Source organism: Glandiceps talaboti, chromosome 16 (assembly GCF_964340395.1).
Source record: "Glandiceps talaboti chromosome 16, keGlaTala1.1, whole genome shotgun sequence".
In the NCBI taxonomy this organism is placed as follows: domain Eukaryota; kingdom Metazoa; phylum Hemichordata; class Enteropneusta; family Spengelidae; genus Glandiceps; species Glandiceps talaboti.
The window spans coordinates 2,658,375-2,675,481 of record NC_135564.1 but is presented as its reverse complement, the minus strand read 5'-3'; the positions used below and the strand labels follow the sequence as shown (position 1 = coordinate 2,675,481).

At 33.6% G+C, this 17,107-nt stretch overlaps 1 protein-coding gene across 2 annotated transcripts in view; it reads left to right on the top strand.

Annotated features, from left to right (window-relative positions):
* The first annotated feature begins 4,908 nt into the window (after window positions 1–4,908).
* LOC144447027 (tight junction protein ZO-1-like) overlaps window positions 4,909–17,107 on the top strand; it is a 75,697-nt gene continuing 63,498 nt past the window's right edge. For both annotated transcript variants that reach the window (XM_078136894.1, XM_078136893.1), the window contains exon 1: window positions 4,909–5,060. In XM_078136894.1, the coding sequence (XP_077993020.1) occupies window positions 4,991–5,060 (70 nt within the window). In that variant the 5' untranslated portion in view covers window positions 4,909–4,990. The remainder of the gene's footprint in view (window positions 5,061–17,107) is intronic.

Here is a 17,107-nt window from a genome sequence, read left to right as displayed (position 1 = left end):
ATGTATTGAGCAGAGAGAGAGACACTTGCTGGTTAAAAATACAGGCAATTCAAGGTACGTGTATATACTGTATTAAGTGAACTAAACAGGTGAATGGATGCGTACGTGGTTTTGTTGGCTAGGCTGTGGCTGCTTTCTTTGTTCATGCCAGGGGCATGCTGTCATCTGGCACAGATCTATATACAGACTTTCATAGATCTATTCAATACAGTGATGATAGACTGTCATATTCAATAATACTACACATTGTGTGCATCGAGAGCAGTGGATTAGTCAATAATTATTAATTTGTTTGGCTGTTATTGAAAGAAGTCATGTTGTCTACCATTAAAATCACTTACATCAGTGCATCATTACTGGTTAGTTTATATGTCATGCACACAGGATTTTAGAATTTATCTGAAATCAAAAAGAGAGAAAAAAAAGCAAAGAAAAAGTGTTAGTCAGTTCAGTGGTTTTCAGACAGAAAAAATTGAATTGATGACATGACAGTTATGATAATGGAAACATTTATTTTTAGATATGTGATGTTTTTAGCACTAGCAATACACATGTATGTCATAGTCTATATATATTTCAATTATGAAATCAGAATAATTTTCAATGAGAAGTCTGTTAATTGCAGTGTGAAATCTAGACAAGCACTGGGGAGAAAGAAGTCATGTATTTGTTCCCACAGTCTGGTAAATTAAATCACATCCTTTTACTCAAATCTATCCTAAAGTTCTACTTATTATATTTCATCACTTTGTATGTGATATAAAATTATAATGGCATTGTGAGCTATAATAAACACACACAAATTTATAAAGCGCCTGATATCCATCAAAAGATGCCCAATGGCACTCCCAGTTCACATGAATGCTCTTTGGAATAGATAAGTTTTGATTTTGGCTTTGAAGATATCAACAGTAGGTGCGGTGCGAATGTCAAGGGGGAGATGATTCCATAATGTGGGAGATGAGCTATGATCATCAAAGAATGACATTAATATCTGCAACTATTAGTAGTAATACAGTACAAATGCAACTTGAATCTTCCAATGATGAACTGATGAAATTTCATATTTTGATATTCATATTAAAGTTGTGATGATGGAACATTACATATTTAGCTGCAGTGCAAGTTAAGTACATGTGATAATATCATTAGATATACAGTTACTGGTAAATAAAAGGGTTAACATTTTATTGCCGGGTTCACCCTAGAAGATTACAGAGTTCTGCATACTTGGCATAGTATGATTTTTATTACAGTTTGAATAAACTTTGTACTTTGTTTTCTGCCATAACAAGGATATACTACAGCTTTGTATTAAACTGAGAATCTTGATACCAATGTATTTCAATGATTTACCTCTAGTAAGTCTGTCTATGTTATATATGTATATCTATGCAGGTCATGGCTGTAATGGTATGTGATCTCTTTTTGTGATCCTTTTCGTATAAAAAAAAATAATACAGTAATTTCAGACATATATTCTTCTTTTTGCACATGGGTTGTGGCCTAGTAATGCAATAAATTGTTATAATTATATCTTTCTTGTGATCTTTTCAGACCCATGCCATTTCTGATTTATGAAAAATGTAATTTCATGAAAAATATATTTTGTTTTGTATAGCACTTGCTATGTTAGTTTTCTGATATACATAATATTCATACAGTAAGGCAAAATACATATCTATGCAGCAAATATTTAATAACTCATCTCTGTGTGATATTAATAACTAAAAAATATAATTTTGTAAGAGTTATTTAATAAATTGATGTGAACGCTGTTATTTTGATTGTTGTTGATGTGAAATGAAATAGATTTATACGTTGTATGTCTTTGTGCTGTTAGATAATCTACATATCTCATTCATACACACTCTACTATATTCCGTGTTGAGGTCAATAGGGGAATTTTAATCGACAAGTGAAAGCTTCAACATATTTTGGAATTTTATAATCACTTTGGAATTTAGAAATGAAAATTTCTACTACTCACAGTCAAAATATTTCTTTGAAACAAATCTCAAATTTTTTAAATTTTTTTTAATAAGTATGAACCCAGAGTCCATGAACATTCCTTCTTGCGCTTTGAAATGTTTCCTATGTTATTACTGCTCCGAGGTCAGCTAAAATAAATAGAACTGGTAGAAATACATTTCCATTAAGATTTTCTTTGTTAAATTTAGTGAAAATGAATGGAATTGAAATTAGACATTCCAATTATTCAGAGTGTGGAGACTTTGTTAACAGAGGGACAGTTTGATAAAAACTTGGTTGAAATGATTGTAACTATGATGTATACATCAGGTAGGTTCATGACAGCAGTATTTGCATATGCTGTGACAGATTTTAATAGTGGATTCTAAAGTTTCAGCATTGATGTTTTTTAAATTCAGGTAGGGGGTCTTTTTGTGTGCACATTTATTTTAAGTTCAATGTTTGAGTCCCAAGTTCTCACATTAGTGGTAACACTTACGATGTAAACTGGTATTTTATCTGTGGAGTCATAAAGATTGGATAGCGTCATTCTTTTGTTCAGAACCAACTTTCTTCATTCTTGTCAGAGAAGTGTTTTTCACACCTTTATATTAATCCTAATCTCAATCCATTATTGTCTTTTATAAGCCACTTATACAATCCAGGTTCTTGAATTAGTCTTATCATTTGAGCCTAAGGAGAACATAAGATCATTTTTATGTTGAAAACCAACTTTTTTAGGACAGCCTTACTTAATTCTGTGTCTCATGACCTGACCAACCCATATTTCTCTAATCTGGCGAAATTAAAAACAAGTGACACCTACGACAGGATGAGAACAAATCACAATGCCACTGATTGTCAGATGACAAATAAAACTATCAGCATTTATCTGACAAAAAGTGTCGTTTATTGCTGAAATTTGGGAAATTTAATAAAACATATGGTTCAAAGTTTCCTTCTGACTTTAATTGTCATTTCAAATTAAAAGAAAGATTACGAATTGAAAGTTTCGCTAACATGAACTCATACACTTACTTATTTTTGTATTTCTTCTAAATAGACCAACCGACTCATCATTTTAAAGATTTTATGATGAGAAACAGAGAATTTAGTATGGGCGTCCTTATAGCTTTACCACACAACTATTTTTATTTGTCTAAATTTTAACCTGATCTGGGCATTTACAGGGCTGTAAGTTTATCACATGGGTTCATTAATGCATGTCGGCCACACGATATAATCCTTTGCCATAAAAAGACAGTAATGAATCACTGTCTATGATTATAGCTGTTTTCTTCTTTTTAATTAGTGCTTATTTGCAGTAACAATAAACTGTTATCTTTAGATATGGTGAACTCTTGGATTAATTAAAAGTCAACATATTCACACCAAGAACAATATGTTGGAATTAATGTGTTAATTGATGGTGGATAAAGTGTAGCAGGTGTTACAGTTAGAAGTAACATATAACTGTTGAAGATTATAGTCAATATCTCGTCACTTAGCTGAAAGATGATTAAATAAACGAAATTCCTGAAGAGAGAATGAATGTTCATGGACTCTGGTTTCATACTATAGTAATGAAAATTTCTACTCACATAGTCAAAAAACTTCTTGTAAGCAAATCCCAAACTTTTGCTTATTTCTCATCATTGTCGTTTGTTTTTCAAGAAATTTTTGACTCTGTGGGTAGAAATTTTCGTAACATACACATTCCTGAAATTGTAGAAATATGAATATACATTTAATATGGGTATATTTTATTTTGTATATGTTGTGTTTTTAATGAGGTTTACAGAAGTCAATAACAATATAATTAAAGGAACAGAGTCCAATTAGCACTAAGCCACTTGTATCTGCTAATAATATTCAACAAGGTATAGGTTCTTCAGATTCAAATTGTCAAGTTTATAAAGTCCCATGATTAATTCCTTTAAGTGGACTAGTGAACATTGTTACCAACTTAATGGATATTCATGTTCTGCTTGTTAAACATAAAACAGTGTACGTCCAAATCTGCGTGAAGTGAAAACAAATGCAAAGGTTTGCCTTTCTGGTTCATTTTGCTGCTCTAAAGACAAACTTTGTCCTTTGTTCTGTCAACTTTATTGTTGGTTTACAACCACTTAGTCACTGTAGGAACAAAGAGTGACAATAAATAAACAAAGCCTTTACGATTTTAATTTTCTTTCTTTATAAATTTTGTCTAGATTTGAAAGTAAACCCTCGTCCATAAAATGGTTACAATTTATCACATACATGTAGACTACAGTTGACAACATTTCTTCAAACTATGACCATATTGTAGAGATGTCGGTTTTTTCAGCATTTTTATTAGCATAGCCTTACAAAGAGTTATTATGATGACTTTTCATGTACAGTTATGTAAGACCAAAACAACACTAAATGTAGTACAAATTACACAGTGTATTGAACAATAGACATTGAATTTGCTGACATAGGTGTCCCCCATACATTAATGACACTCATCATTTTAGTATTCCCCTCAAGGTGAAATTCCATAACTTGTATCAGCATGTGTATTTGTCAGTCTTTCTTGTCTTTGTCACACCTGTGTGTAGGAAGTTTGCATGGTTCAATTCAAATAAGCTTTTAAAGGACCGAGAAAAGCAGAAAAATGATATTAAATTTGAAGAGATTTCGTAGGCGTAGTTGTCTTTTTACCTCCCACTCTCACTGCAATTCGTAGGATTACAATAGATGAAAGACGTGAAAGAACATGTCTTGGCACAGGGTGAATGGTTTGCACTCTATACTGACATACAAAGCAAGCCCACTGATTTATTGATTTTGATTAACATAACACTGTAAATTTGCATAAAAATAGGCACACTTTGCATAACAATAGGTGAGGAAGATAGCAACTTACCTGTAGAGGTATTGTGATTAGTTATGCTCCTTTTGTCACTTTTAACTTAGCCAGTATGGAATTGTAGCGTAACCTGGACGCAATCTGTGTTCCTTTAAAAACCTCGGAAAGTAGTTTGGTGCAAACATGGATTACAATAACTATACGTACTACCAACCAAACCAAGCCAACTATCCGTATTATGGTTACTATGATGGTAAGTAGTGATATTAGACAGGTCAAATGTATTAAAGGTGTGTGGAGTGTGTAGTGACACAAGTTTTCTGCAAACAACAAGCAGTGAGTTTGCAAAGCCTAAGTACTCATTCAGGCGTACCTGCAATGTTTTTAGTTCTAGACTAACCTTGATGACCTAAATGTTTGATTTACTTCATTTGGCAAGCGTCACAAACAAATCGTTAACAAGTTTTTGCTGGGGAGTGGTCCTTGTCTGAGTTGAGATTAGAAGACAAGTACAACAAAGCTGGGTTTATGTTTTTAGCGCACCTGAATCAGAGACAGTTTTTTACACCGATCCTGTTTTAGACTTTGAAATTATCTCAAAACTATCCATGTTTTTAATACATAATCATTTAATTGTGTAGTTGTATCAACGATTATAGATATAAGATATATTTTGAGTTGATAATCATTGTTATGTGACTGCTTTGAATTTGACCAATTAGCCATTGATATGGAAAACAAATAACTGCGAGTGAACACAGGGGGATAAGAATGTGGAAAGCTGCTTTATTCCGATGCTATCTACGATACAATACATAGATACCTCAATAAGCTTGGCAGATTCAACATCTAATAAGTACTTGACAATGCAATGTTGACTACGTGACTGCAGTATAATTTTAATGAAGACAGTACTAACTACTTTGCTGTGTTAATTATGAAAACAACCTTGCTGTCACTCGGCAGTTTGAAACCAGGATTCATAAAAACAGCAAATGCTGGAAAATTTGGGTGGAAAAAAAAAGTAGGGTCTGTGACTTGAACTACAAAAACTGCAAAGCCTGGAAATTTTAGATGAACTGTTGTGTTCAAAGTAGATTTTTGTGATTTGATAGTCAGGGAACTTACTACATGTATTATAGTGGCATGGGATCTTGGTTCTGTTGTCTTCATTTATGGAATGCAACTTCAAGGTAATGATTAGTGGCATGGGATCTTGGTTCTGTTGTCTTAGTTTATAGAACACAACTTCAAATTGAACTAATAATTAGATGGTTGAGGGAGGTGGAGAGTGTGTTGTGATATTACAAGGTGATATGTTTGCAGTATTGTAAGATGAACAAGAAGATAGAAAATTAGTGTACAGAAGGTAGCTGAGGCATCAATTTATAATGGCCATCAGAAATAACTTATAAATGTTTTGCTGGGTTTTTTGTTGGTCAAGAAATCCTCAACCTTTTCTCAGTTAAAGTCAGCTAAGAAATGTGGTATCATCACACTAATTTTTGAAATAATAGTCAAAATAGTATTAAAATGTAGTCATTTTAGAGTCCAGTATCCAATATGTGAATACTATATACTGTATGGGAAAATAACAGATTGTTGATTTCCTTGAAAACAAGATGGTAAACCCCCAATTACTTACCCTAGTACAGGGCCTGTACTAGGGTAAACCATTCAGGGCCTGTACTAGGGTAAACCAGGGCCTGTACTAGGGTAAATCAGGGCCTGTACTACTACTAGGGTAAATCAGGGCCTGTACTAGGGTAAATCAGGGCCTGTACTAGGGTAAACCAGGACCTGTACTAGGGTAAATCATGACCTGTACTAGGGTAAACCAGGACCTGTACTAGGGTAAACCAGGACCTGTACTAGGGTAAACCAGGACCTGTACTAGGGTAAAACAGGGCCTGTACTAGGGTAAACCAGGGTAAACCAGGACCTGTACTAGGGTAAACCAGGGCCTGTACTAGGGTAAACCAGGGCCTGTACTAGTTATGTGTGTTTAATCTTCAATTTCCCCTGAACAAGTACACAGAATGTAAAAGGAAGTTCTAGATTACTTCTTCTTTTGAACTTTTGATTGCATTCATAGGGAAATTGGAATGATTACCACTACAAATATAAATTTACATATTACTTATATTGTTATAGCAGACTCTAATTACATTGACTGTGTAGGTTTATGCATGCAGTATTGTACAACCTAGTAGTTTCACAACCAAGTGATAACAAAACAACACCCACTTCCACTCCAGATGTAAAAGAATTAAACTATAGCGGAAGAATTTCAAGAATTTAAACTAGAATTTAAACAAGGGTTGTACACAATGAACCTATGGTAGTTGTTATCTTTAGTTTGTTTGTTGAAGAGACTCATCAAGGAAAATTGTCACCTGTTTTGGTGTAGAGTTCTTGCCAAGGATTCTATATTTATCACTTTGTAATTTAACTGAACTATGGACATGATTGCTGTTGTGAAAATAGTTGTGATTTAGTAGTTATTGTGTATCAAAACAACAGAGATGGATTTACAACACAAGACAAGGGTAGTCAGACTGTGTACAGGAGCTTTTACTCACAGGGTTCAAAGACCAGTAACACCTTCTGTAATTATGTGACATTAGAATGGGAACATTTTTGGTTGTGATATACTTTCTGCAAGAAACATTTGTTTTTGATATGATTTCCAAGATATAAAAGGGTGCCCCAAAATTATAATAGGTCATGACACCTATGTTACCTTGTCTAAGGAAAACACTTTTTATAACCATATACATGTACATATACTAAATTATGAATTTGAACACAAACCAAGTCAGGTGCCTTGCCTATATCTACCCCATCCTACCCAGCACACTCTTACCCACCCCATCCTACATCACCCAGAGAATAGAAGATCTAAGTGTCTTTTTACATGTAAATAGAGAACTGTAAATGAAACCAACCATAGAATACAGTATTATCTTGAATGACATCAACCATGTACATGTAGATGTACCCATACAAAACAGTACATGTTGGTTTGATAGGTTATTAAAGGGCCATGCTTCAATCCCTGGTCATTAGCGCTTTAGGATTACTTGGAATTATTCTTTTATTCTAGGCAAACTTTTTCTATAGCTGTGCCAAGAAAATGTTTTCGCACCTCTAGATTTTGATCCTAATCTGTAGTGGGCCTTTAAAGTTAAGAATTAGTAATTATGTTTTGTGAATGATTACTAAGATAGAAGGTTAGACTTAGATCATCGTCGCAAACCACAGCCTGTTTTACGGCAACGTTCTTAACAAGCCTCCCACAGGAGTCGAAATGTAATGGTAGAAATAATAACTCTGGTTTGCGAGAATGGACTCAAAAATATCATCACCAATCTCGCTGGCGGTAACAGTTTATTTTGTTTGATAGCATACCAAATAATGTAGATTATTTGCCACATGTATTGTGCACATTGCCAGTGATGTATAACTGTATATTTGACGTTGTATAAAATATACTCGTGTAGACCTGCCCCTCTTAGGAATACAGTGATGTGAGGAGATGTAGCTAATGTTTTTGAGTGTGAATGGTGTGAAAAGGTTATGAATAGTTGTAAAAATACACTAAATGATTTGGAATTATTGTAAGTAGGTGATCAGATGTTGAGAATTGAGACATAGGTCATTATTTTCACCATATGGTGGTACTCTTTTTTTTACACCCCTGGACCTGTTGAAAACAAAACAGGAATATAAAATAATTTACTGAATGAAGTTGTCCAATAGCATATCTATAGATAGCAAACATATCTGCCTGTATGGTGTGTATACTATGTATATATTTTAAACCTAAAATAAAAAGACAATGAGTGACAATCCATATTCTTTTTAATATCATATTTGATATTTTTACAATTCAAAGTAACAGCTGTAGAACTTATTGTAAACCAGGCCAGGCATTGTAAACATGTGGAAAAAAGCAGACATAACAAATATTTCAGTATTGGATAGCAATGTAAATAATCCACTAGAATATAATGAAGGTCATATTAAATTGATAGGTCATTTGAAATTAGGGTATTGTTACCAGCTGTTAACATGGGGTAGGTATAATATCTATATCTCCCATGGAAACTGTGTAGGAAGTCATAACCACTACATTGGATGCCTTGAATATTGCGGTTAAAACCACAGAAAAACGACTTTTAAGGGAAATGTGAACAAGGTTATTTAAACTGACAAGAGGTGAGTTTTATTCATGTACAACTTTATATGAAAATAATTCATTTATCAAAGAATATATATAGATGTGATTATACTAATTTTTTTTCATGTCTACTGGTAGCTATTTGTATTTGAAAGTTCTACGGACAGGGTTGCTGTTGTCTTTTTGTTAAATCTTTTTGTTTACTGGAGATGTTGCTTTTTGAAATATTTCCCCTTGCCTACATCATCCTTTGATATGTACAATTACAAACTAATCAAGATGATTTTTTTTTTTGCAAAACATGGACATTTTCATATAGGACATATTAACATGTCTTTTGTGACCACAGGATACAAAATGTGATATGCTTGTCTCAAATGTGCAAAAGTTTGATCTTTGTGAACCATACACTGTAAGATAAGTTGTGTTGTTCAGCCCTATCAGGCTTATTAACCATGAGTGCTGACTGAGCATGGCACAAATGTCTATATCGTACAGACTATGTGAACCTGTGGTCAAACAGAAAATTTGTCAAATTGTTGTAGACGAACGTTAACAGTTACAGTGTCATTCAAAAGATTTACAATATAATGTAAATTAATTTATTGTCTTTGTCATTGAACTGGGTTTTAAGTACTCTAAGTTGTCCAATTTATTTGTAATGAAAATATTTATATAGCAAAATTAAGAATGTCTGAAAAATATTAAAATGTTTGTAAAAGCATAGACTACATGGTAAAATTAAGTCTTTAAATTGTCATATTTCTAAATCTGTGACTTAGAGTGATAGTAAACTTGTATTTTAAAAGCATAAAAGTTATGAAAAAGAGTTAAATTTAAGTCATAAAATTGTAAAAATAAAGATCTAATTTGCAAGATGACATCTAAGTATGCATATTATCTAGAGCATACTATACTGCATTACAGTGTACATGTTTTTAAATCATTCAAAGAATTGCAGTCAGTATACAGTAGATGGTACTAATGTTTACAGACTGAATTATTCATGATTTGGTATTTATATAGTAAGGGATCGCTTACACACCGGATTTTGAGAACAGAGTAACATAATAGGTATTATGATCAACAATTTAATATATACCATGAATGACAACCATCATAGTGTATACATTATTTATAGAAATGATTGTGTACAGGTGCAGGCTATATACATATAGGCTTGTGTTGTATGTAGTAACTGGTGTGTATATGACCCCAGGGGAGTACTCTCACCTATATGGGTATGTGGATATCTGCCGCCCTATAGGGTGGTTTTTTGGCCCTTTAGTCTAAAATGGGTACTGTATTTTTAGAGATAAGGAATTTAAAATGTGGACATAATTTTCAATTTTGTTTGTTCTAAAATGGGGTCCTGGGAGGAACAACAATAAATTTTTGAGTAGTTTGGAGTTTCCCTCAGCTAATTAGCTGGTTGACATTTTCATATCGGTGATTACGTATTTTGGTCTAAAATAAGGAGCTCCTAAAAACTTGAATGGTTTAAAAATGGGTTCTGGGGTTGGCAGTATTGGCTGCACACCCCTACCAGACCTGACCAGTGGTAATGGTGAACCCTGGTGAAAAGCCTAGGGTATACATGTAAATTTTACCAACTGTACTTACAACACTAAGTGCAAACACTAGCCCAGAGACTTGGTTATCTGGCTTGACAATATCCTTTGCTAGAACTAGTCAGAGTATCAAGCCAGATACCCTAGTATCTAGGATACCTAAACACTGTCATGTAGCATCCATCTGACCCTCTCCTTGCATGCCAACCCTTATTTAACTTAAAACATATTCATTGTTGATGTTAGGATTGGTTGAAATGTTATTTACTTTAATATATATCCCAACATGTAGTTTTCAGGTTTCCAACAAAACATTATCCCCAAGGGAAACGACACCTGGAAATACTGCGTGTACATGTACATTTGTACATACAATAGTAAAGATGGTTTGTCTGTCTACACAGACATACTGGCACCACATCATAGTAATGATACATCAGTTCAAATTGATCAGCTAAACAGTAATAAAATGTGAATTAGTGTGTACATGTAGTTGCAACAGTTTATTAGCATTTTATAGGACTACACTACTTCAAGATTTTGACTTGTTGGAATATTTAGATATTATTCCTCAATATTTTTTTTCGTTCAGTTAAAGTGACCTTAGGGTGTCTTGTCACTATGAGTCGCTAGATGAGTAGTGACAAATCCATAGGTCATGAGTAGTTTCCAACTGAATGAAGAATAATATTGGGGAATAATACAATTATACCTCCACAAGTATAATTCATGCAAAAAAAATTGGTGATTTGGAACGTTTTGTCTCATTTCAAGCCCCTCAAAACCATTGACATAGACATGTGTTGTTGTGACGTAGAATTGCCAGCGTATATAATCCATATTTTCTGTTCAACGACAATAACTTGGCTTATGATACTGTATGTTTTGATATTTATTCTTTTAGAAAGTAGTTATAGCTAACAGAAAAATGTGAACAGATATTCTGAAATATTAAAAGTTAAATTGTGATATATTGTATAAAATAGAATGTATTTTGCACAGTATAGTAATCCTTTGTCTATGCATACATTTGTTCTAATTTACACTGTTTGCTGTTCCTTATTATATACTGGCAATGGTTCTAAGTTACACCATGTTTGCATTATCAATTCTTGAGTAAACTGCACATTTATCATCTGTTTGTTAATGTTGGTCAAATAACAAAAGTGTCAGTTACTTGTAAGGTAATATAGCTGCGGAATCAGAATTTTCACTTGGAAACTTTGCAAGTGGGAGTAAAAAAGATATGCATAAAACAGAGCTGAAGTTGATTTTATAAACAAATCAGGTATACTAAATGTATCATGCAAACTTGCAGTATGACATATTGTAGTGAATGAACAACAAAATGGCCGGACAGGATGAACCAAAGTTGTATGAGTGAGAAGTCTTTCTGTATGTAGTTTTTAATAATGTGGTTTATTTTCAGTCCACCTCAAAATAGAATGTCAGTATAGACTCCATAGTGTGTTTCATCGATACCATGTGTTGCTTTGAGTTATATGATGTTTATCATCATAGTTCTTCCATTAGAGCTGTACAGATTATGTTACTGCTTAGGAGTTCAAGAAGTCAGGTTTTGACTGTGAGGGTTGCTTACTATGACTTACTACATTCATGTACATGTTTATTAGGAAAATAACCTATTTATAAAGTGAATGGCTGGTGTATTTAATAGTGAAGTGTATTGTGGAGTAACATATTTTCAGGGATTTAATTTCTGCTGAAAAGAACAATTGGACCAAATTTCACTGGTTTAGAAAGGTATGCATGATAACTATGACACACTAATGAATTGTTTGTGTAGTAATAAAACCACGCCAGTGAGTATGGTGAAAATAAATCTAAAACTAAATTTTTTTATTTTTGAAAGGTTATGCATAGACACCATCCCTTCTTCCCACCAGTTCCTCCCCTCCCCATTGACCCTACAAAAGTATTAGATATCCTACCCTCCCATCAAGTAAAGTGTTTTTGTGTGATTTAAGTCTACTGTTCTCATCTCACAAATGATATAGGCACCTCAATAAAGTATGGTACAAATTCCATTATTCCAGTCAGATGTTTAAGAGAACACTGCAAGTATTGATCTATGCATGCACTATTTTAGAACTATACCAGAGATGTAAGGGGAGGGGGGGGGGGGGTATCCGTATAATTTCATATATACAAATTCAGTGCCCTTACTTGACTGGTCTGTGGAACTGATGGAAATTACTTTCACAGATCAAACTTGTCTTTCTTCAGTAATATGCCCATGTTTTATTACTATGGAAGTAAGCTATTGGCTAACTTAGATAGACACAAACTAAAACTGTTTTTATTATAGATACACAAGCTGATAATTGAGGTGGCTTGGTCATGTTGATATATAATTACCTTTTAATCGTAATACTAGTGGTGGAAACAGTGAGTGAGATTTAATGTGAGAATGAAATGTTCATGGATTCTGGGTTCATACTTACTGTATAGTTATGAAAGTTTTACTCACAGAGTCAAAACATTTCTTGTAAATGAATCCCAAATTTTCACTGATATCTTGTCATACACCCCTGATGATGCTGATGAGACGGCAGTGAAAATTGGGGATTTTCTTCAAAGAAATATTTTGACTGTGAGTCGAAATTTTCATTACTGTATTAGGCCAAAAAAAATTATATCTGGTTCTGGTCAGGGTAAACTTTCTAAAGTGGTGCGACGACGCAAATTTTTTTTTTTTCTCATTTTTTTTTTTTTTTTTTTTTTCAAATTAGTAAATACACATTTTTTTGACACTTTACATACTCTGTTCTATCATATTTATCTCTTGAAAAACTTCCTTTTTCTTCGAAGCAGTTTAAGCTTTGTATTTAAGCAGTCTTGGCATGTACGGTAGATTTCAGCTGCTTGTTCTCCTGATTTCAGGATTAAATAAGGAACAGGAAAGCAAAAATTATCAAAAAAAAAAAAGGATCGATGTGGGGGGTACTCAGGACACGCGCGCGCTGACCAGAACCAGATATATTTTTTGGGGGGCTATATCTATTGTTTGCTTAAATCAACATGTTGCAATAATAGTTTCACTTTGTATCTGTGTAAGCTTCCTGATAGCTTACATTTTGTACTTGTTGTCATCAGAAATGATCTGGTCTGCTTCTATAACAGATGTGTCCTGTGTACTGTAAAAGTACTGTAAAAGTTTATTGTAGGATAAAGAACATGTTTTGTGACGGGGTCATGCTAATAACTTTCTTTGTGACAACTTTTGTATCTCAGGCACACATGCATTAAATTTGGTGATAAAATCTAAGTAGATACTATGTTTGCAAACACTGATCATGTTATGAAGCTAAACAAAAGAATTTGAATCTTAATTATTCATGATTACTTTTGACCAATCAGAAGCCAAGAACAGTTAAATCAACCAATCATATACACACATTGAGTAAAGCGTCAAAACTGTGTTCAGAGTCACTAGGGGAAAACAGTTTTGTCAGTGTATTAAAACCAGCTGTATATGATCACTTAGTTTATGTACGTGTTGTTGCAAAGTTGTGAACTCTGGTTTGACTTGTAAAATTCTCCAGAATATATTGATGTAAGATTGGTACTCTTAAATAAACTGTAGTGGAAATATAGCTAAATGTACCACTCCTTTACTCAAGTTTTCTGACAGCAGTTTTGACCATTATAACCTTCTAAATCTCAAATAAACTGTAGTGGAAATGTAGCTAAATGTACCACCCCTGAACTCAAGTTTTCTGACAGCAATGTTTGACCATTATAACCTTCCAAATCTCAAATAAACTGTAGTGGAAATATAGCTAAATGTACCTATAACCTGAACTCAAGTTTTCTGACAGTGATGTTTGGTCTTGTTTAATGTCGTAACTCTCAACATTTCATATAAACTGCAATGGAAAATATAGCTACTTTGTACATGTACCACTCAGGGAAGAATCCTTACCTGTCTGATTTCTTATGTCTAGCAGTGTGTTTACTGATATCTTTGTTGGATGTTGATGTCACCTTTGTCCTTAAAGTAACTCATGTATGACAATCTAGTGTAGATGACAGTATATAGTTGGGTTTCTTTACCCTATGTACAGTCATGTTTATCTAGGTAATAACATCATAAAAAGTTTGAAACTGGTGTAAAGTACATGTATACATGTATGCTTATAAAAAGATTACAGATCATGATTTTCAAAGAAAACAGGGACCACCATGATACTGTGGCACATACATGTACATACATACATACATACATACATACATACATACATACATACATACATACATACATACATACATACATACATACATACATACATACACAGATACTGTGACACTGACTCATTGACATACATACATGTCCAGCCTTCCCATCTCCACCCCACCCCCCACCCACATACACATTCAAGTTCATACTAATGTACACAGATATTAGATACACATCTGATGCATGCATGTTCTGATTTAGTCATATAACCATCATTTGCAAACTTTTTTTCTATTTTCTGAAATATTAAATATTCGCAACCACCACTCTCCAGGACTTCAGTGTAAAATAAACTAAAGTTATTGAAATACTTAAATTGAATTTTCAGGTTTAGACAAAGTAATCAAGTTGACTCACTGTCAGTTATTTCTAAAATGTTGGTGTATGTTTTGGAATGGTCTGATTTAATTTGCTTACACCACTTTTCTGTCACCGCCATACTTTCCAACACAATAAACGGGATGTTGGTAGTTCTACTGTAGATTGACGTTATTGTTCAACAAGACCTTGTTTTCCATTGTTCACATTATTTTATTATGTCCCCATGTCACACGGAATGTGTTATTTCTGGACTACCTTTCTTTCCATTGATAAAGGAGGCTTTGTTAGAGAGGTACAGAGGTACAGAAATATTGTAGGATTTCTTGTCATCAAAGGACATTACATGTAGTTGTAATGAAAATGGTAATAAAAGATGATTTGAATAAATATGACCTTAGAGTTAGAATGGTAGGGACATAACAGTAAAAACTAGAATATGTTGGGATAGTTTATAATTTATATGGGATTGACATCCTACCTGGTACTGAGGGTCATGACCTGGCTACTCTATGTAGATGGTGAACTCTGGTCATTCAGTGTAGTTCAATAAATTTTACACTGTAGTGTTTCATTGTTGAACTGCTGTAGTTAAGGAATGTATTGTAGTAAGGTTTTTGAAACTCATATTTTAATGGTTTTGCTGCCATCGTTGTGCAGTATACTGTACATCTCAAGAATTCCCTTCAAATTTGCTAACACAGTGTCTGCCTGATGTTAACCCTTGGCTAGTCTGGTCTATCTTACAGTATAGCCCAGAACCCCTTTTGATTTGCTAGTCTGGTTTGTGAGCCAGATATAACAGTCACTCTCAATAATGTCTTTCCAATTTGCTAGCCTGGTATCAACATAACAGTGGGGCTAGCCTCATGTTAACAGTACATGTCATGTACCACACGGAAAAACAGAGTTACATTAATGTAATGGACTTGTGCATCAATATATGCATGTTCATGAGATGTTAGTTTTGGCCCAGTATCAGCAATTTGTTAACCCTGTGTTAGTTTGATGCTAGCCCATTCAGAAAGTGATTCTTGTACATGTTGTAATTTCATATGTTTGAAAAACAATTACCACTAGCTAATACCAGGGTTTGCCACCAAAAGTACATGTATATTACCATGAATAATGAGTATAAAGTTAATTTATTCAACAAGTTGTACTAGATACCGTATTCCTTCTTTATTGCTGTTGGTTCTAAAACATCAGTTTCTATGTGTTAAACACCTGCAGATAGCCTAGAACCACCTTCATTGGGATTGTTTTTTATCTATGTGTTTGTCTAAATTTGTTATGTGTGGCCATCCATGTCCCAGAATTATATATGTAAAGGTTTGTTTTGTGATTACTGTTGTTGTGACTAAAATTAAACTAAGTACTTGAAAATACTTGAACACAAGGACACCTTAAGATTAACTATGTACATACATAAACTTTTAAAAATACATTAACCTTAAGTTTGTAAATATTATCACTTATATATGGTGTGTACATATATAGGAAACAGGTGTATATTATTGTTTTCTGGAAAAAAATTTAGTATGATTTTGAATGTGTTGATCAAAGTGTTATTGAATTATCTATCTAGAAAGTGCATTAGCGGTCAAAAAAGGAGAAAAAATGGAAAGTAACAACCAATTATTTCTCACTTGGAGTCCATATCTGCAAAACTGAAGAGACAAGGGCAGATTGAAAAATGAAGTATCTGAGTTATAAGTAGTATAGTGTAAGCAGACTGTCAAACATGACTTGATAATGAAAAATCAACTCCTTTATCAATTCCAATTCATGGATTCACAAATTTGTATGTTTATCTTGGCTTGACTTCAAGCTCAGCAATGTATAATAACCCAGTGATTAGCTGTCCTCCCCTAATTGTAGAATGGAATAGTCCATGTGGTCCGCAGGGGATATTTTTGTGGGTCATGACCTCTGTAGGAAGTTGAGCTGAGGAGTCAGTGAGTGAC